The sequence below is a fragment of the Ovis aries genome, chromosome 9, assembly GCF_016772045.2.
Source record: "Ovis aries strain OAR_USU_Benz2616 breed Rambouillet chromosome 9, ARS-UI_Ramb_v3.0, whole genome shotgun sequence".
Taxonomy (NCBI): domain Eukaryota; kingdom Metazoa; phylum Chordata; class Mammalia; order Artiodactyla; family Bovidae; genus Ovis; species Ovis aries.
Window position 1 is genome coordinate 59131705 of NC_056062.1, and position 22033 is coordinate 59153737.

The 22033-nt window shown below is 43.3% G+C and overlaps 1 protein-coding gene across 6 annotated transcripts in view; it reads left to right on the top strand.

Moving 5' to 3' along the window:
• The window catches only part of SAMD12 (sterile alpha motif domain containing 12), a 455621-nt gene extending 434104 nt beyond the window's left edge, over positions 1-21517 (top strand). For 2 of the 6 annotated variants that reach the window (XM_042254362.2, XM_042254368.2), the window contains 2 exons: positions 7369-7506; positions 13045-21517. In XM_042254362.2, coding sequence (XP_042110296.1) covers positions 7369-7506; positions 13045-13067 — 161 coding nt within the window. In that variant the 3' untranslated portion in view covers positions 13068-21517. The remainder of the gene's footprint in view (positions 1-7368; positions 7507-13044) is intronic. The other 4 variants (XM_042254363.2, XM_060393458.1, XM_042254366.2 and 1 more) reach the window with 2 other exon arrangements.
• Positions 21518-22033: the final 516 nt, after the last annotated feature.

Here is a 22033-nt window from a genome sequence, read left to right on the forward strand (position 1 = left end):
AACAGGAGATTGCAAGAGTGAACATTGACATTTTAGGAATCAGTGAACTAAAATGGACTGGAATGGGTGAATTTAGCTCAGATAACCATTATATCTACTACTATGGGCAAGAATTCCTTAGAAGAAATGGAGTAGCACTCATAGTCAACAAAAGAGTCCAAAATGCAGTAGTTGGATGCAGTCTCAAAAACGACAGAATGATCTCTTTTCGTTTCCAAGGCAAACCATTCAATATGACAGTAATCCAAGTCTATGCTTCAACCAGTAATGCTGAAGAAGCTGAAGTTGAACGGTTCTATGAAGACCTACAAGACCTTCTAGAACTAATGCCCCAAAGATATTTCCTTTTCATTATAGGAGACAGGAATGCAAAAGTAAAAAGTCAAGAGATACCTAGAGTAACAGGCAAGTTCAGCCTTGGAGTACAAAATGAAGCAGGGAAAAGAGTAACAGAGTTTTGTCAAGAGAACACACTGGTCATACATCTTCCAACAACACAAGAGAAAACTCTACACATTGACATCACCAGATGGTCAGTACTGAAATCAGATTGATTATATTCTTTGCAGCCAAAGATGGACAAGCTCTATATACAGTCAGCAAAAACAAGACCAGGAGCTGATTGTGGCTCAGAACAGTTCAGTTCAGTTCAGTTCAGTTGCTCAGTTGTGTCTGACACTTTGAGACCCCATGAACCGCAGCACACCAGGCCTCCCTGTCCATCACCAACTGCCGGAGTCTACCCAAACCCATGTCCATTGAGTCAGTGATGCCATCCAACCATCTCATCCTGTTGTCCCCTTCTCCTCCTGCCCTCAATCTTTCCCAGCATCAGGGTCTTTTCAAATGAGTCAGCTCTTCACATCAGATGGCCAAAGTATTGGAGTTTGAACTTCAACATCCGTCCTTCCAGTGGATACCCAGGACTGATCTCCTTTAGGATGGACTGGTTGGATCTCCTTGCAGTCCAGGGGACTCTCAAGAGTCTTCTCCAACACCACAGTTCAAAAGCATCAATTCTTCGGTGCTCAGCTTTCTTTATAGTTCAACTCTCACATCCATATATGACTACTGGAAAAACCATAGCCTTGACTAGACGGACCTTAGTCGGCAAAGTAATGTCTCTGCTTTTCCATATGCTGTCTAGGTTGGTCATAACTTTCCTTCCAAGGAGTAAGCGTCTTTTAATTTCATGGCTGCAATCACCATCTGCAATGATTTTGGAGCCCCCCAAAAATAAAGTCTGACACTGTTTCCACTGTCTCCCCATCTATTTCCCATGAAGTAATGGGACCGGATGCCATGATCTTCATTTTCTGAATGTTGAGCTTTAAGCCAACTTTTTTCACTCTCCTCTTTCACTTTCATCAAGAGGCTCTTTAGTTCTTCTTCACTTTCTGCCATAAGGGTGGTGTCATCTGCATATCTCAAATTATGAACTCCTTATTGCCAGATTCAGACCTAAATTGAAGAAAATAGGGAAAACTGCTAGACCACCACCACATAGTTGCTTAGTTTAGAGACTGCTGCATGCTCAGCAGTCTTCAACTGAAAGATGAAAGATGAAAGATGCATAAAATACAAGCCCTTCACATGTGAAGTTTCCCTAAGCAGGAGGGTGGGTGAGTCTTGGGCAGAATTCCCAGCCATATCTGTTAACAGTGATGAGCACCCTTCCTTCTGTAATATTATCCAGGATGTTATATGATAGTGGTTTTCCTGTATACAGATCTCTCCATAGACGAGAAGCTTCCTGAGGGCAATGACAAGGATTATTCATCTTTATGTCTCTGGTGTCTCACATAGTGCCTGGTAGAGCAATCCAAAAATGATGTTCATTCCTTTTGTTCGTTCATTCAACAAAATCTTGCAGAGGTTCTGAACAGGAAGATAGATGCTTTATGAGAATATGTAAGGCCATGTTGAAGTGGCCTGTGAGCTGGCCCAATAGGAACAGAAGAATCGGGGCAGGAGGATGAGGATGGAAGGAAGGACCATGTAAACCAAGGAAGGGCAGGATGGGACAAATTCCATCAGTTACTATGCCTGGAATGCAGGGTGGATATGTCTGGAAGAATGGGCTAAAGTGTAATTGTAAAGGGCCTGGAATATTGAGCCAAGTGTTCTTCTTGAATTGGTGCCATTACACAGAATCTCCTTGCTCTCCTTAGAACACTCAGGAGGTGGCATTGCTCCGGAGGAGACCGGGGAATCAGGGTCCAGGGGGCTTCTCTTTTAGAAAAATGTGCTGAGGATTTGCCTTCCGTCTTGCAAATGATATGGAGTGAATGCCGCATAAGCACCAGCAGACTCCAGATCTTACCTGTGGTGCTATTTCCTTAGGGAGGAGGCAGAGTCTAGGGTACCAGCTTCCATCCTGTCTCCATCCATTGTCCTCAGTGTGACCCAACCACTGTGCCTTAGTTTTCTGGATTGATAATGGAGTTATCAAAGTTAGCAAACTGGAGTTGATAATCACATCATCTCAAAGGCGTTAAAAGGTTTAAAGGAAATGATGCTCTGTCACCTATGAGAACAGTTACTTCTTGGCAGGTAAGTGTTCCACAAACATTAACTGTGATCATCTCTTCTCTTCTGTGTACCTTGGTTTCCTCACCCAAAGGGTGATAATACATGTTCCGGACCACTTCTCCTGGGCCCTGACAAAATAAAATACAACTAAATGTGTGAAAGCAATTTGGAAGTCAAGCTCTGCATAGCGACAGGGTGGAGATAAGGCTGTTAATTATGATGTCCTTGGGTGAAACATAATCCCAAGAGCCTGGACAGGAAGGTGGGGTGTTCATGTATATTCAGGCTGTTTGTTACAGGTGGGTGTGCGTGAGTGACTTCTCTAGATGAAGTTATGTCAAGATGAGGGCTCTAGTGTTTGACTGGTCCAAGATGGAATAAAGATGTAAACGGAAATTTACTAAGCAAGAAATAAATAAGGTTGTAGCCCTACAGCCTTGTAAGCGATATAATTTCAAACATCATAGTCTCAGACATCTGGGCTCTATTACCTGAAATCCCATTAAACCTTCAGTTTCATAATTCTGTGTAGAACTTGGTAAATTGCAAGATTCTGCTGATGGCCACCAGCCAGTTCAAGCAATTAATCACAAGGGTCCCTGAGCAGGATTGCAACTCATGCCAAGTGGATTCTTTAAGGGGAAACTGTATACACAAAAGAAATAGCCCCCATCCACACAGTTTCGTAGCAACATGCTTTGTAGCTCTGCCAACCCAGAGAAATTATCTATTATCATTAAAACATTCAAGTCTCATAACTTTTTCCTCAATGGAAATTAGTACTCACCAGCCCAAGGAAGATCCTCAAACCTCGTTAACTGTAATGTAGACTGTAACATCCCCAGAGCCAACAAGTCCAGTTCAGACTAAATGAAACCCTACCCTTTACCCACCCTCAGTGTTTTCTCCTTTGAGGGAACTCAACATGAACTGAGCTGTCTTTCCTTGTGAAGTTTTCTAGAATGCCTGGACTGTTTGCATTTGCCCATATGTTCCAGGCCAAAGGGCCAAAACCCACAGCAGAGAAGTAACCTTGGAGCCTGTCTTCAGAATCCTGCTAGACATACCCCAGGGTGAAAGGGCCCATCGCAAAGGAACTATTTCTCCTAAGACTTCTTGCTTGGTTTTGCCAACTTGAAAGAGTTTATGTAAACAAGATAATCTTCTATACTTTAGAGCGTTTATAAAACCTTTCCTAATTACTGTTTTGTTTAGAGAGAGACCCTGGGAACATGATGGAGAGCAGAGGGGAGCCTTGAGCCCTCCCTTCAGACAGCAGAAAGGGAAGAGGGTGGCAGTCAAAATAAAAGTTATGATATGGGTAAAAGTATTGTGACCTCGCCTTGCTTTTTAGGTTTCTTCTTTCTGAAACCCCCTTTATACTAAATCGCTCACTCTCAGTTTCTAATGCCACAAAGCAGCCGCCTAGTTTAGTAGCCACTAGGTACGTGTGACCATTTAAATTTAAATGAGTTGGGACTTCCCTGGTAGTCCAGTGGTTAAGACTGTACTTTCAATGCAGGGAGTGAGGGTTCAGCACCTGGTTGGGGAAGTAAGATCCTACATGCCTTGTGGCCAGAAAATTTTAAAAATTAAAGTAGATATTTGCAGAGTCTTTAAAAGAAAAAGAAAGTAAATTTAAATGAATTAAAATTAATTTTATGGAGACACTAGCCACATGTCAAGTGGTCAAAATAGCCACATGTGTTTAATGGCTGCCATACTGGATAAACCTGTGGTGCTGGAGAAGACTCTTAAGAGTCCCTTGGCCTGCAAGGAGATCAAACCAGTCAATTCTAAAGGAAATCAACTCTGAATATTCATTGGAAGGACTGATGCTGAAACTGAAGCTCCAGTATTTTTGGCCACCTGATGTGAAGAGCTAACTCACTGGAAAAGACCTTGATACTGGGGAAGATTGAGGGCAGGAGGAGAAGGGGACGACAGAAGAGATGGTTGGATGGCATCACCAACTCAATGGACAAGAGTTTGCACAAACTCCATGAGATAGTGAAGGACAGGGAAGTAAGTGCTGCAGGGACGGGTGTGCTGCAGTCCATGGGGTTGCAGAATCCAACAAACTGAGAAACTGAACAACAAAGAACATGTCCATCATTGCAGAAGCTCCTTTGGATGGTGCTACTCTAGATGAAGAACCTCAACAGCCTTGCTACTCAAAGTGGAGGGCACAGGCCTGCAGCACTGGTATCACCTGAGAACTTGTTAGACACACTTGATCTGCATTTTATCAAGATACCCTGGTGACTCCTAGACACATTAAAATTTGAGAAGCACTGTTCTAAAATTCCCTTCCCCTCTTAGAGTCTGTACAGTGACATTGATCATTGTCCTTGGCACAGTTCATTCTCTTTTATGTAGCTTGTGTCCCCTTGTGACCTAGAGGTTGGGATGGAGTGGGAAGTGATAGGGAGGTTCAGGAGAAAGGGGCATATGTATACCTATGGTGATTCATGTTGATATATGGCAGAAACCGACACGATAGTGTAAAGCAATTATCCTTCAGTTAAAAATCAATTTAAAAAAGTAATAAAAGATTTACTCTTTGTCCAAAGAAGCTTGGGGTTCGGAGTAGTGATGCGTAAAAGAGTGGTCCTCAGATGGGTGATGTGGGTGTGCCCTGCAAGTTTGGTAGAAATGCACATTTACAAACCCACTCCAAACCTACTGAATCAGATTTTTTTCCACTCAGGGCCCCAAATCTGGGTTTTACCATGCTGTCCAGGGAATTTCCAAGCACAGTGAATTTGGAGAAGCATTAGGCAGACACATCATCAGGTGATTCTAATACAGTATGATAAGTATAATGAGACAGGAAACTCTCCAAGCCCTGCACCCTCCAAGGGAGGAGGGGAGGCGGGTATCTTACTAAATGTTCAATGGAACAAATGTTGCTTGTCTGCTTAATTAAGTAGCTGATGCATGAATAGGCTTGTAGAAACTAAACAATACTGGGAAGATGGACCTGGGGCTTTGGATGGATTGGATGGCTTGCTCAGGTCTTGCCTCTCCTGTCTGCCTCACTCTAAAACTCAGTATTTGGATCATTGCACTATATTATATCCAGGACTCTTGGTATTTTATTTCATGAAGTGAGCAAGACTATAAAGCAAATTTCCCCCGCAGTCTGCACACTTTTCTCTGTCTGAAAGACAAATAACTACTATTTAAGTACTGAGGAGAAGATGTAGGGGCGCCCATGGATTTGTGCCAGGCTGGCTTCGTGAGAATCACCAAGCTGCTTGTTAAATAGAGAGATTTCTAGACTTCCCTCTGGACACTCTGAATCAGAGGAAATTGGAGATAGGCTGGACAAAATAAAAATTGTAAGAAGCTCCTTGAGATGAGTCAGATGCAGTTAAGTTTGAGAACCTCAGACTAAAATGGCAAAGTTCTTATCACCCTGGAATTCAGAGACTCAGCTTAACCCACAGGAACTGGAGCTGATTTCTGAGAGATGTTTAAGCCTTGTGTAGACTAGCAATTTCATTTATAGTAGAGGAGGAAGGGGGTGAATATAGTGTCAGTGGGGTGTTTTTTTCCCTTAGTGCTGAGGAAAAGGGGCAGCTTGTGCACAAGTGCATTCTTCCTCTCTGGGTGGGTGGGTGGGTGGGTGGGTGGGTGGGTGTGTGTGTGTGTGTGTGTGTCTAATGTCACTCATCTTAGGAACCCTCAAACTCTGTACAGAGAGGCAGCAACCCAAGCTGATCATGACAGCAAAGCCTGCACCAGACCTTACAGTATCCAGAGTCCTTCACATTCTAACGGAAACAATAAAATTGAGGGCTGAAAGGATAGAAGGTGGAAACCAAGGCCTTCCTATCCCACCTGGGTGTAAATGATTGCCTAAAGGTCTTCCCATGGGGCTTTGGGCCCTCATGTGTCTTCTTAGCACTTGAGGCATCAATGGGCCCCGGACATGTCATAATCAGGTTGAGGGTTGTAGCCTGGCCTGAAGGCTACAGCTTCTCTAAGGTCCTTTATCTCCCCAAGCCTGCCTCTTTATCTGTAAATGGAGGTCATGGGATCTACCTCCTCAAGTTGCTGCAAAATGGAACAGGCTCTTATCACAATGCTTGACACAGACTACTTAGTTAAGGATAGTTTTTTACTGCTGTGGTCATTGTGGTCTATAGACTCTGAGTTAGTTGATGTTATCCAGAGAAACAGGATCAATAGGAGATATTGGTCTCCAATAGGAGATATATCTGTATATCTATCTATAGATCCATCTATCTAGAGGGAGAGGGAGAGATAATAGAAAGAGAGATAGTAAACAGATAGATAGATATTGCAAAGAATGGCTTACACAATTTTGGAGGCTGAGAAAGCCAAGGATCTGTAGTCAGGTAGCTGAAGATCCAGAAGAGCTGACAGTATAAATTTCAGTTCAAGCCCAGTGCAAAGGCAGGAAAACACAGATATCTCAACTCAAAAGCCAGCATAGAGAATGAATTCTCCCTAAAGCAACCTTTTATTTCTACTCAGGTCTTCAGCTGACTGGATACTGACCACCCACATTAGGGAGAGCAACTTGCTTGACTCAGTCCACTGATTCAAATGTTAATCTCATCCAGAAACACCCTCCCAGACACACCCGGAATAATGTTTAATTAACTCTCTGGCCACCCCATGGCCCAGTCAGGTTGACGCATAAAATTAACTGTCACAGAGTCATTATGGACTCCAGTTTACGAAAGGGTTTTGAGAAGTTACAGACTAGTTTGTGTGTGTCATCTGTTTTATTGCCCTGAACCCAAGTCCTCTGCCCTCCTGATACTCATCTTGTCTGAGATTCTGACCTCCATCTTCATCCAGACAGAGGTAGCGCTGATTTCTTCATCACATTCTCAGGAGGCGAATACCCCCCTCCTCAAACCATCAAGAGGGCTGGTAGTTGCAGAAATGAAACCAGTGGAGCTGAGAGCACATGTGACTTCTCCCACCAGAGGGCTGGTGAGCAGAGTTGAATTTTATTACCACATAAATCCTTCTTTGTCCTTCTTTTATCTCCTAACTCCTTCCATACCTACTGATTAATTAATTGAGCATACCTGTTTAAAATATCCCATCTTGATTCTTATAATAGTATGCCTGTGAGGGTTCTAAAAGTTAGAAATGATTTAGTATCAGAGGTTTTGATTACATTGAATATAAAATCAAATAAAATGAGCAAATGATGAAGAGAAGAGGGGAGTGAGGTTTGAAATTAGCCTTATTTCCTGTACACACAAGAGGCACACTTAAGTTGGTTTTTATCTTGGCCTATTTTGGGAGTGATATATTTGACTCACAACCAGGAATAGAAGATAAACAAGGACCTGTACCCTCTAAACCAGCTTCAGTGCTATTGATATTTTGAGCTGGATAATTCTTTGAAGTGAGGGTCTGTCCTATGCATCCCAGGATGTTTAGCAGGGTCCCTGGCTTCTACCCATTAGATGCCGGTAGTATGACAACCAGAAATGTCTCCTGACATTGCCAAATGGGAGAAAAATTGCACCCAGTTGAGAACCACTGCTCTAAACATAGGACAGCTTTAGACTGTGAGACAGAAATGTTCTTTCTCTAGGCCAAACCTCTTATTTAGGGCTCTTTATGTGTAGGGTTCACATTTGATGAACATTCTTTTATAAAGGGAGAAGGCAATGGCACCCCACTCCAGTACTCTTGGCTGGAGAATCCCATGGACGGAGGAGCCTGGTGGGCTGCAGTCCATGGGGTCGCTAAAAGTCGGACACGACTGAGTGATTTCCCTTTCAGTTTTCACTTTCCACTTTCATGCATTGGAGAAGGAAATGGCACCCCACTCCAGTACTCTTGCCTGGAGAATCCCAGGGACAGAGGAGCCTGTTGGGTGCCGTCTATGGGGTCGCACAGAGTCAGACTGACGCAACTTAGCAGCAGCAGCAGCAGCAGCAGCTTTTATAAAGACACAGCTACTTGCTTTGTCTCCTGCATTCCTGTTGGAGTTTAGCAACTCGCTTTCCTAATACATGTTTCCTATTGAGTCAGGAGAGCACTGTGGTGAGAACAGATCTGCTTTCCAGCCTCAGCTCTGGGCACTTCAGCAGGATGGCTGTGACAAGTTAATGAACCTAGCCTCATTTTTTCTAGGTGTGTTGTGAGGATAATGCAATTCAGCCCTTGAAGATGGCAGTGGTGACTCATTGAGTGCCTATAAAATCTTAGCTGGCCATCATAGCTGCTCAGTGAATATTAGTTCTGCTGCTTCTCTTTTTTTCATGATTTTATTGATTTATTTGGGCTTCCCAGGTGGCGCTAGTGGTAAAGAGCCCACCTGCCAATGCAGAGAACCTGAGAGATGTGGGTTCGATCCCCAGGGCAGGAAGATCCCTATTTATTTGTCTATGGCTAAGCTGGGTCTTCATTGCTGTGCAGGCTTTTCTCTAGTTGCAGCGAGCAGGGGCTACTTTCTAGTTGCACCACACCAGCGTCTCATTGTGGAGGCTTCTGTCGCTGAGCACAGGCTCCCGGGTCAGCAGGCTTCAGCAGCTGCAGCACATGGGCTCAGCGGCGGCGGCTCCCCGGTGCTAGAGCACCAGCTCGATAGTTGTGGCATGCGGGCTTGGTTGCTCCAAGGCATATGGGATCTTCCAGAACTAGGGATTGAACCCGTGCCTCCTGCATTGGCAGGTGAATTCTTTACCACTGAGCCACCAGGGAAGCCCAGTTCTGCTTCTTATTGATTGTTGTGGAGGCAACTCTGGGTCTCCCTCCTTTGGACGGTGCATCTCACACCTGCTATAAATTGTCAGAGTGCATTCAGGCCCACCCTGAAGTCCTCAAACATGAGTCATAGGAGAGACACTTTCAGATAGAAGATATGGCCCTTCTGGTTGAATGGAAGACACTGAACAACCCTTTTAAGAGACGAAGTCTTCTTTCTTCTCCAACCCGTGAGGGCCGGGGCTGCCCGCACACACCGTCTTTTCTTTTTCCTGAACACTCCCTTGCAGCTGGAGTAGGGGGAGGGGACACTGGACACTCTCAGTCCCAGGCATGTTCTCGAATCCTCTCCAGGCTGGCCTTTGTCTCCAGAGCCAGCATCTTCCTGCCTTTCAAGTGTCTGTTATAAACTGTCCTTATCACAACACTGTCTGTTGGCATCGGCACTAATCTGGGTGAGAGGGGAAGGCAGCTGCACTCACTGGGGCCTTGGCAGGTGAGGGGAATGTTACCCATCACTGGAGGGGGCAAAGGCTTGGCCTCGGGGCCGTGTTGTTTCTGCTTCCTGACCCCTAGCTGTGGCATTAGTACACTGACCTTAATCATATCTAGTTTCTCAAGGGAATTTTGAGAAGTTTCAGTAGTAATAATAATAAGCACCCATCACTTAGCAGATATTGACTGTTCCCCAAACACCATGCAAAGAACTTTTGCTGTGAACCCATTTCCGCATTACATCAACCCAGTGAGGTGGGAATCGTGATCACAATTTTAAAGGTAAGGATGTTGAGGTTTGGAGAAACTCACGTGTTCAATATCCTGTAGTTGCTAAGTGATGGCCTGGGATATCAACCAGATCTGCCTGATTCAGTAACTCATGCTCTTCAGTCACTGGACTCTGATGTGGCCCTGCTCATGCTGGACTCTGAAGCTATTGCACTAAGGAAGGAAATAGCTCCCAGGATGCCTAAACCATTCAATAGTAATGTTGAAGAAAAGACTCAGGAGCTTCTTACTGTTCACTAGTTGCAGATCCACATGTGGTCATTTCTGGGATGCACATGTTCCATGAGTAGTCCTCATGTGCATGAGTCCTCATGTGCAAAGAGTTGCTACTCTTTGCAACTCCATGACTGGAGCCCGCCAGGCCCCTCTGTCCATGGGATTCTCCAAGCGAGAATACTGCAGTGGGTTACTATGCCCTCCTCCAGGGGATCTTCCCCACCCAGGGATCGGACCCACATCTCCTGCATTGGCAGGCAGATTCTTCACTGTGCCACCTGGGAAGCCCAAGTAGTCCTTAGATTTGAGAAATATACAGACACAATTCCCACTCATTTGCAGCCCCAACCACAGGATTAAGTCTCCAGTAAAATTAGATATTGAAGTAAGCCCTAAAAAAGAGAAAAACCTCCCCTTCTCCAACATCACTTTCTTCTTCATTATTTCACAACCATTTATTAAGCATGTTCTGTATATGTGGCACAGCACTTTGCATTAGGAAGGCACACGATAAGATGTGGTAGCACCGTCAAAAATTTAGGAGAGATGGATGCATTAAATTTATGTTATTCTTAATAATTCTTTTTCAAGGTCACACATTTTCCAGAGCTGATTTTAGCAAAAGTCTGAGTGATACCATGTAATGTCAGATTCCTAGAAATCTGCTGTTCCAGCTATGCGTGTGTGCTTGCATGCGTGCTAAGCCGCTTCAGTTGTGTCTGACTCTTTGAAACCTCATGGACTGTAGCCCACCAGCCTCCTCCATCCATGGGATTCTCCAGGCAAGAATACTGGAATGGTTTGCCATTTCCTTCTGTACATTCCAGCTATACAGTTCCTTTAAGGATTGACTTGGATAAAAGATTTTTACTTGCATCAGTTTCTAACCCCCTTTAATAATGCTAGAATGTTGTCTCTTAATCGAATTATAAATATTTCTTTTCTTAGTAGTATTAGTGAATGAAAATAACTGTGGATGCTTTAGTTAGCCAAGGCTTATGGATCAAAGTTGCACCCTTGTGAACTGAATTTTTTTGTTCTTTTGTAAAACATCATGACAACAATAAATCAAAGTCCTAAAGCCTTCACTTTTCCCTACATTTCTTTTTTATACATATATGTAAGTTTTTTTTAACTTTTTATTTTGAAGTAGAGTTGAGAATCCCAGGGACGGGAGGAGCCTGTTGGGCTGCTGTCTATGGGGTCACACAGAGTCGGACACGATTGAAGCGACTTAGCAGCAGCAGAGTTGATTAACAATGTGATATTTTCAGGTGTATAGCAAAGTGATTCAGTTATACATATACTTGTGTCTGTTGTGGTGTTTGGTTTTTTCCAAATTCTTTTCCCATGTAGGTTGGTACATGAGCGGAATTAACACTGAGCAGAGTTCCCTGTGCTCTACAGTAGGTCCTTGCTGGTTATCCACTTTAAATATAGCCGTGTGGACATAAGCTTTGTATTGTGGTCTATCGCAACTGCTCACCACTTTGCCACAGCATCATCATCATTATTACTTTAATGGCCATGTAATCGTTCATCTTATTAATGTACTATAATTTACTTAACCTAAATTTTTAACAATAGGAAACTGGTTGTTTTCTACATTTTCCACTATTATAAATAACCTCTGGGTTGCACATTTGTGCATATAACTTCTTTCATTTTTTAAAAAGTATTTCCTTAGGATGCACTCCTAGAATGGGAACAGAGTCAATGAATGTGAATTTTTAATAATTTTTAAATAAATTGACATTATTTTTCTAGCTTACAATGCCACCAGCAATATATTAATATTCTACTTTCATTACAGTCTTATCAGTAGTGTATATTGTTTTATATTTAATACACTGAAATAGCACCTTTTGTCTCAAAAATCATAAGTTTGAATGAAACACTTACTTATAAACTGTACATTCTCTCATGTTTTGAAAAGCCTGTTTTAAAGCCTAGGAATTTTTTTTTAACAGTAATAACTTTTGATTTCTCTCCATTGCCCAATAGTTTGGGGTATTAAATTAAGCTAATACCAAAATATTTTTCTGAGCAAAATATTCAGTTGTGCTCTTTTATTAACTAATTAGTGAAAACCTGTGTATATGGTATAAGATCTGTAGGGAGTACTGAGATAAAAGGCAATTAGAAAATGAAGTTTGAAAAATTAGACAAATATATCTGTACCAGCATTGCCAAGGTCAAGAGCACGTTTGCCATTCAAGTAGTTCAATCTGCTCAGGTTTTAATAACTTTCTCTACCTAATCGCTAACCTACTCAGCCAGTCTGCCTTTTCAACTAACGAAGGCAGGACCTCCACCCATACTGCTTCCAATATTTCCTTCTGGGTTTTATCCTGGGAAAGCTTCTTAGTGCAGAATGAAGTGCCCCTGGCTACCAACTATACACATTACGCCCCCTGAAATGCTTCCACACCATTCCCAATCTGATCTTCCAGATCAAGTAAATGCATAAAACCCCACAGTGTACAGCATGGGTTCCCAAACCGCAGCCCTGTCATAGGGCCAAATGCCAGTTCCAAGGATCTGGTTTTCCCCTTCCTTGCATTCAAGTTCGCGTGTCCCTGAGACAGATATCTTCCACGCTCTGGGGGAAAAAAAATGAAGGGCGTTCCAAGAATACAGCCCATCACTGTGTCTGCCTTGAAGCTGAATCACCATTACCTCCACTAGAGCTTTCTCTTTGACCTAAGGATGTTGAAGTTTGTTTGAATATGATTATTGCTACATACCAGAATATGGGAATATAAAGAAATTTATCATGTTTTCTTCTTTTTCCTCTTACAGCCTCAGCCGAGGGTTCTCCATAAATGCAGTTAGCCTTCCAAGCTGCTGTCCTGCCAGTCAATACGAACATGGCCTGTTCCTCACAGAAAGACTAACTCATGGCACTGCCAGAAGATACCCTTGGAGCATTGACAGATTAACCAGATTAACTGAAAAGCCACCCATTCAGTCAAGATTACGGGCTTTGGAAAATCTTAGTTTGCTCTGGATTTTTAAATGAGGTGCATAATATACAGTGCCAACTTGTTCCAAGTGGTCATTGGCAGACCATTAGCTGGAAAATTGCTTCCAGTTTTCATCACTGTGCATAACTGAGGCTCCCTTTGGGGAGCTGTCTGTGCCCTTCACTACAGGTCCTGTTTTAGCATGGCAACTACTGGATTATTTTATTATGTGTGCAGATGGCATGATGTGTTAGAAAAAAAAAATTACAGCAGTCCTGCAATCTCAGTGGAAGTGTTCACAATATTATGCCCTGGTAGGAATATAAACATGTCTCGATTGTGTTAGTTATGGTGTCTAAAGGTAGTCTGTCCAACTCTTCAGCACTTTACATGATAACCCTACACCGAAACGCATCAGCACGTTCAGTACATGTGAGAAGACAAGTCTTTTCTTCTTTCTTATAAATTTTGTCCTATTTTGGCTCAGACTGTCCAAGGCAAGACTCCACTCTCAGCATATACCCCATAGTTTGGGACAGATTGGTAAATATGGCCACAATACTGTTAGACTTAATCTCTTGACACTTTACTGGATTTCTTACAGCACCAAAGGGAGATAAAGGTGGGCCTGGGGAATGGTGGGCGTTTCCTCTTCTTTCTTCTTCTTGGGCACAACTTAGCACAAGCACATCCACACACTCAAACACAGGAGGCTTCTTTCTAATTGGCCAGTGTACATACTCTCTCTTTCTATAGAAGAGTTCTTTCACCAAAAGTGGGGGGAAATGGCCATATTTTCATCTTAGACTATGGTGCGTTGATAGTGAGGACAGCAGAATAAAGGGGTGTGACTTTAACACTTTGGAAAACGCTTTAGGTCAAGTGTTGATCTCAGTTCTCTGAAGAGGAAAAAATAGCGTGACCCCTTGTATGTCTAGGGAAGCAAGAGTTTCCAACCACACACTAGGTTTCTTCCTCAGCAGAGAACCTACCAGTCCTTTTTAATCCTATCTGGAATTATACCCATAACTAATATTTTTTACTATGTTTTACAACAAAGCACAGTCCTTGGATGCCAGTCAGCCCAGTTATTGCTTGTCTTTAGGAATTAGAGGAATGTTCATGTTGACTGACCCTATATCATGCTTTAGGCATTTTTTTCCCCCTGAAAATGTAAAGTTGACTGAATCAGAAACTCAGCCAAGTATGTTCTGTGTGCCCACAATCCCAGTCTGTGGCTCGCAGGCATAGGAGACTTTTCTTTAAATACATGTAACAACCCTGGGACCCAGCCAGCACAAGCAAGCTTGGCATTTTAGAGGGTCACCAGACACACACTCATTGTCTGTTCTCCCCACATCTTTCCTCCCCTGGGGGTATCAGGAAATGCACAGCCCATTAGAAAACGTCCTGCCTGAGATTTGGAAGCTTGACAGGGAAGGAGGGAGATCCAAAGGTGATTCGGGTGAGTCACCGGGCCAGATGCCTCACTGTGAGCCTGCAGGCTGTGGTGCCAAAGAAGGGGGCTTCCAAGTGGGAACGCACAGGAGCTTCGGTCACCGCCAAGATCTGGCCCTTTGGTGGGTCAGCATCAGGACCAACACTATAATTCTTTACAGATCCAAAATGAAGAGGCCAAAGCCTGGCTGCCAATGCCCCTGGACACCTCAGTCTCCACCACCCGTCTCCTGAGGTTCGATTCCAACAGCAGAGCTCACTCCAGTCTTTGTTTCTTCTTTTCTTTAGAAATCAAGTGTCTATTGAGCATCTACTATGTGCCAAGGATTGAGCTGGGGCACTATGGTTTACAAGGTAGACTCTCCCTGCCCTTATATCTCCTCCTCCCAAACACTATCCCAACCCCACCTTTTCCACAGTGAAAACTGAATTCAGACAGCATTCACCCCTCCAGAGCAATGTAGGGGAGACGGTTGCACACAGTTCCCGTGACTGAGGAAGCAGGCGGCAGAGGGGGAGGTAATGGACAGCATCAGGCCACGTATTTGCACCCGTTATGCACCGCCAACCCTTCCAGCGCCCAGATTTAGCTGATGAGCGCTTCCCAAAGCAAGTTTCAGTTGCTTCTCTTGATATCCACCCTGGTCACCTATATTCCCATCCCTATACAGAAACAGCCATTCATCATTATGCTGACATCTCTGGAAGCCCAGTTCTATAGCTAGTCCTGGGGATACAGAATTGGGCCTGAGGAACTCAACAGAGCTACTGCCAGGTGCTGAGATACTGTAGCTGGGAATGCATTGGTTTAGCTGGGAACGTTAATGACTGTTAACACCCTTGGAAAACCGGACATGCTTTATGGAGCAGATAGATATTCATTAAATGGTGGTGATTCATCCTTACTTTGGCTTTTGCAAAATATGTTATGAACAAGTAAATAAGTAGAGTTGTCTAGCCCTTTTCTTTTGAGTCAAAGTGTACTGGACGGTTATTTAAAGATAGTGGGTGAAGGTGGAAATAAGAGAGGGCAAAGATGGAGACAGTGAAAGAGCCCCATTGAAGATGGCTTCTCTAAAAATGCCTTAATTCCTGGCACGTACCACATATTTGCATATGAACTGCTACTGTTTTCCAAACTGTCAACCTCTGTTTGAAATCATTTGAGGGCATGGTGTTGGAAATGTGGTGGCTTAAAACCAGAACAGTCATGACCTAAACCAGCAAAATTGGAGAAACGATTTCCTTCTCAGCGTTGGGATTCTTTGTTCTGTGCTGACCCACAGTTACCCGTGGCTACTTCCTGCTGCGTTGTACCTTCCTCCCAAGATGCGTGTAGGACATTTTACCTCCCAGAGATGGCTCTGTCGAGTTTTGTTTAGTAGGAGGCAGGAAATGGGAAGGAAGACTATAAAGGCTTTGATGTCTAAGGGCTGTAAACTGTTGATGCGTTAACTTTTCCTCTTACTTGAACTTGTGCTGCACCTTTTATTAAAAGTCTGGCCCCTACACTCACACAGGAAAGGCACTCTTGGGAATGAACAGAAACAAATACTTATCAGACTCTCTGGGGGTGCCAAGGCAGATAAGCTCAGTTCGGGCTCTAGAACTGAATTTAAATATGCAGAGCATCGGTGGTTCTGCTAGGGTAAAAAGCACATCACCCGAGTAGTTTAAGATGCAGCTGGGGGACAGAGACACTGTCAGCTTTCTTGTGGGTAATGGCATGTCTGATTCCCTGCTTAGGCTCTGTGAGGTGTGTAACTGCGCCATCCACTTCTACCTCCAGATTACAGAGAAATAACCCGGATTCCCTCCAGAGTCCCTTCTCAGTTGCCCAGACTGAGGTGAATAGTCCTTCGTTCTGCGGGAATTAAGCCTCTTTTTTAACCTTCAAAGGGAAACGAATATCAACCTTATGTGAGAATATAAACGAAGGGTTAAAACCTCTAATAGATGCACTCCCTTGTTTCTTACAAAGGCTTTCTTTGCAAATGTCACATAATTGTTTTGGGATAGGAACAATACAAGTCTAATGGAAGAAAAGTTTTCAAGACCCCCTTAGTACTTTCTCTTACCAAAACCTCCTCTTCCTGTGCTTAGCAGCTTCATTCTTTGTGATGCTTTCCTGTGCATTCTTTAGAGTAATTTTGTTACTTGACAACTAGACTTAAAGCTGCCTGTCGTCTCTTTTTAAAAACTTAATCTTTAAAAAGACACCAATTCTTCTATGCCTTAAAGGCTGTTTTTATTCACCTCTCCCACACCCCCTCCACCTCATTTTCTTGCTTTTTTGTGGGTTTTTTTTTTCCTTTTAATCTCTTTCTTCTTTTCACATGGTTCCTTGGGTAGATTTCAAGTATTATATAAAGAACTCAAACAGAGAATCATAGTTGTCACCTTTTTTCCCCAGGACTGACTAAGAATTCCTTCTTAAGTTTGATCTTGGTGAAAGCTAGTTGCCCAAACAACACTGGGACAAGGATTCTGATCTGGGGGCGAGGTGGGGGGCTGGTGGTGGTGATGGCAGGCCAGTGCCAATAATCAAAACAAGGGCCGTGTGATCACAAGAGAGGACAGCCCAGGAGATGCACCTGCTCAGGACACAGCCGGGGACTCAGTTTCAAAGACAAGCAGGTCCTTCTCCTTAGTCTCCTGAGATGTGCATCTCATCCCGTAGCCAGGGAACTCGCTTGTGAGTTCTGCTTTATGAATGCGAAATATTCCTGGCTCTGAGACACAGCTTCAAGGTCAAAGAGAACTATGTTTGCATTGTTTTGCTCTGGTGACTTACTCCAGGAAGGAGATGGGGAGCCTTCTTTTGAAGGTGAACCACCTGTGGTAAGCTTAAGGAAAAATTAGCCAAGGAGGTTACACCAGCCCTTAATGAAAAGCACGAAATAGAGTCTTCCCTGGAGATCTCATTGGGAAGATGGCTAGGAGCATGGCACCCTGGCTTCCTCTGACCATCATCTTGGCTCTGCAGGGAAAATTCTGGGCAAGTGCGGCAAGCACTAAGATGTGGCCTTTTCAGGGTGAAATTTGCCTGTGACAGATAGAAGTGCCGCTGAGTAGGGACTGGTTTTAGACATCTTGCTCAACTGGAGAATTCCATGGACAGAGAAGCCTGGTGGGCTACCATCTGTGGGGTCGCAGAGTTGGAAACGACTGAATGACTAACCCTGACTGACTCAGCAGCACAGACTGAGAAATTACCAACACAGAACAGCAGAAAATGGTACAGAAGGCACTGTAAATCTAGAGTTTCCATTGCCACATATAGGGCTATTTAAAACCTTGCAGAGCCCCAAGCATCCTTACTTCAGAGGTTCCCTTCTGCAATTATATCAAGCACTAGCAGGCACCAACAGCTCAGGCCTCATAAAATTTCAAAGTAACCATATGACTTGCATTGAATTGCAGGTGACTGGCTGAAGTTATAGATATTTAAACATTACTTCTGATTATACAATATCTTTTTCAGCTGTGGGAGCCAGTGGTGTGGGGTTTCATTGTTTGTTTCGTTGTTGTCTTGTTTTGCAAACTTCCAATGTTTACGGAAGCCTTAGAAAGGCTCCTAAAGCCAGGCCTTTTTGCCTAAAGGACAGTGATTGAAACAGCCATTTGATGTAAACAAGGAGACTGCTAAATTAAGCCAAAGTTGGAGATACTAACACCTAAAATCTTTAAGGCTGGTTGCCTTCTGCATTGTTTATAGCCTTTTAAATTTCAGCCATTTGGATCAAAGGAAATAAATAGGTTGCCTTCACGTGGCCTTGGCACATTAGCACACACAGCTACTACAGGTGGAATTCTAGGCTGGGTGGATGTGCCGAAGCGTGGCCTTGGCGCATTAGCACACACAGCTACTACAGGTGGAATTCTAGGCTGGGTGGATGTGCCGAAGCCCACAGATCTGTCTCATGTGGTTGTATTTAATCACCACCACCCACCCCCCAATTCCGATGAAAATATATTCAAATGCTTTACTCACAAGAAAATTATAAAATGAGACACATTATTTAGATCATTGCTTCTCTCAGAGGAAGGGGTATTGATTTTGTGACATAAGCTTGAAGAAAATCACCTGCCATTAAATACCTTGATGGTCGCTTCTGTTCCAATCCACAAGCATACCCTGGCCTTCTCCCATCTCCTCAGAGGGCAGCCCGACCTCCCTCTTAAGTAGCACACGTGTTATAAAGACCCCTTCTGAATAGACTCTCTGTTCAAGCATAATTCCAAAAATGCAGTTTGAATTTTGAGTACCGCCTTGGTCCTTGATATGATTCCCTAAATCAATTCTAATTCTTTATATCTATTTTCAGTGTTTTTTTAAGCCACAGTCAACTGCATTTATATGTTTGCATTGGTCACTTCCCACTCACTCTGTCGCAGCTTTTGAGCAAGCCTAGACAATAAAGAATCTGCCTGCAGTGCAAGAGACCAGGGTTTGATCCCTGGGTCGGAACAATCCCCTGGAGAAAGGAATGGCAACCCACTTCACTATTCTTGCCTGGAGAACCCCATGGACAGAGGAACCTGGTGGGCTACAGTCCATGGGGTCGCAAAGAATCGGAAACAACTGAGCAACTAACACCTTCACTTTTACACCAATTCCCATTTAAGACATTTGAGAAAATACCAGAAGTATTTCCCTGTGTACCAGCTGCAGAAGTTTTGAAGCCCATAACCAGGTTCTTTTTCACATCAAAAGGACCCAGTTTATAGGTGGAAACCTTAAAGAGAAATGGGAGCATGCAAGGGGGTAGGATTCACATTTGAACACTGGAAGCTTTGTCTTTTTCATCATAATCTCACTCTCCCATCACATCACCCTTCTCTTTCGAAAAGCAGTAGCCTCTTTGCTGAGTGAGTGTGGACCTCCCACTTGGGGTAGTCTGGGTTCCACTTGCTTAAATTCACTCAAAGAGAATTAGAAGGTTCTCAGGGGCTCTGAGTGATTCCAACGCCCCTACTTCTCCTTCCCCAGTCAAAAAACGCTATCCTTATGCGGCCAGGTTTGAGAAGACCGTGATTTAACAAGTGGAAGTTCCTATTTCAGAGAGCTGAATAGAGCCAGCTTCTTGACCCTGCCCTGTCTCAGTCGTGATTGGCACAGAAGCAACTCATCTGCTGAAAAGCCAAGGGAGCGCGAATGTTTTGAAACGAATTCCACTGTCATTCTGGTGTCACTCCAGCACACCTGCTGTAGTTCCAGTTAATCCAGCTATTTGATAGTGTTAGGTACCAAATTAAACAGCTGTACACAAAATTGTAGAAAAGATCCATATTGTAACACAATTATATATTATCCATCAAAAATACCCGAGAAAAGAAAATATTGAACTGTTTACTTGAATATTCTTAGGATACTGTGGAGAGTGGCACTGCTCTGATAAAGGGGAAACCGTTTCGAATTCAAGAATACTTGCATTCAAGAGAAATTGCTCGTCTCTCTGGGCCTTTGCTCATCTGTCTGGGATGTCACCTGTTCTGCCTTAGCAGACAGGGTTGTTTGGAGGCCAAATTGAGCTAAGGGGAGAAGCTGTTCTGTATGACCAATGTCTGTGTATTCATCATGGTGAGCAGGGCTATGGGCTTTCATCAGTGAGTTCCTTTCCCTTGTATTATGCCTTTCTCTCATAGCTGTTTTTACTGAGTCCATTCTGGGATGCTAAAAAGTGCAATGGTAAGAAAGTACCAATCAACGTTTTGGGGAAGCTACCAAATTATTTGGAGGAATGCTACTTAGGAAGAAACTTCAGTAGATGTTTTGGTACAACGTATAAAAAAGGTAAAGGTAACTCAAGCATTTTGTATGCACACACAATACATGGGGGCTGGTCTGCAGAACCTACGGCCAGGGTGACCGTTTATCTCCACCTCTCGAAGGTTTAGAGCGCTGTGACCGAGCTGAGGGAGAGAGTTCAGGCTGGGCTGAGCGCAGGTGAAGATTGCCAACCCTCAGGTTAAAGAAAGCCAGTGAAGTTGATGAATTGCGGGTCACAGGAAACAGCCACATCGAGCTTCCTAGGTGAGCTGGTGTCTTTGTGCTAGGAAAGGAAGAGGAAGAAAAATCACACCATGGGAACTGAATATGAAAGGAATGCTTTCAGTTGCACATGAGTGGGAAAAATTCTGACCAAAAAAAAAAAGAAAGTTCACTATTTTACAAACACTAGCAAACATGGCTATAAAAGCACATTTCATAACACAAAAGCCTACGTAGATGGGAGACATTTTTATAGCTTCCTTAAGTGAGTAGTTAAACCAGCAGTCTGAAATCTCTTAGTCCCCTAAGAGTGGTTAATTAAATATTTTCCTTATTCATTGCCCGCAACTGTGGGTTGTTGTTTTTTTTTCCTCTATGCACCCTAGAAAATTCCCAAGACTAGACTTAAGGAGGACACAAGCTGGTTATGTAGTAAAATAAGAGTGCCTTTTCTGTTGGATGTTCATTTTAGTTCCCTGAGTTTCCCAGGGCATACAATGTTTAGAAACTTCTTTCTCTAAACACAAGAATTATTGCACACCACAATTTTGAACTACCAATTTCCATATCTTAAGCAGCTATCAACTTGCCAATTCCCTTTGGGTCTTCTTTACATTTTTCTTATAATGTTTCCCTGTGTTCTGGGTTGTCCTCAAAAAGAGTTTCGGGGTGGGGGCATGATTCTTTCTAAATTGATAGAAATGAAACTACAGATTTTTGCCCCCTTGTATCTGTGAGCATGATCTCTATCAGGCTTGAAAATCTGCTTTATCATTTTTGTATATTTGACTATTTTGTATTCAGCATTACTTGATTCCTTATGTGCATGGCAATGTATTAAAATGTGGGATTTCTATTACCGTGTAAAAGTGTTTTGATTCTGATTTTCAACCTATATCCTTGGGAAAAAAAATTACATTAAACTTTTCATTTCTATTTTCTTCAGCTCATCAGCTTTGCAGAAGAAAAAAAGAAAGTTAACAGCATTTCACTTTCTCTGTGTTAGCTAATGATGCAATTCATGGTGGAAAATTGTCCTCAATTATGCTGTGTTTCCTGGAGAAATAACATGTGGAATGAATTGGTGGCCTCCCTCCAGCTCCCAGCACACAGAATTCCCCCAGCACCAAATCCCACCAGCATGATGGCTATTACTGTTGAACACTTTCATGTGGAGCACAGCTGGGTAAAAGACACAGGTCTGTTCCTCCGCAGATACGCTAACACCCCGGAAAGAGATGGCACGATAGATCCTGGCCTGCCGATTAACTTTCACCCCAGAGAGTCTTAAGTGCTTATCATTGCGTGATTGATGGCATCCCCCAGCACCTCTATCTCCGTCTCTCTCAGGTGATGACCAAGTGTCAGCTAT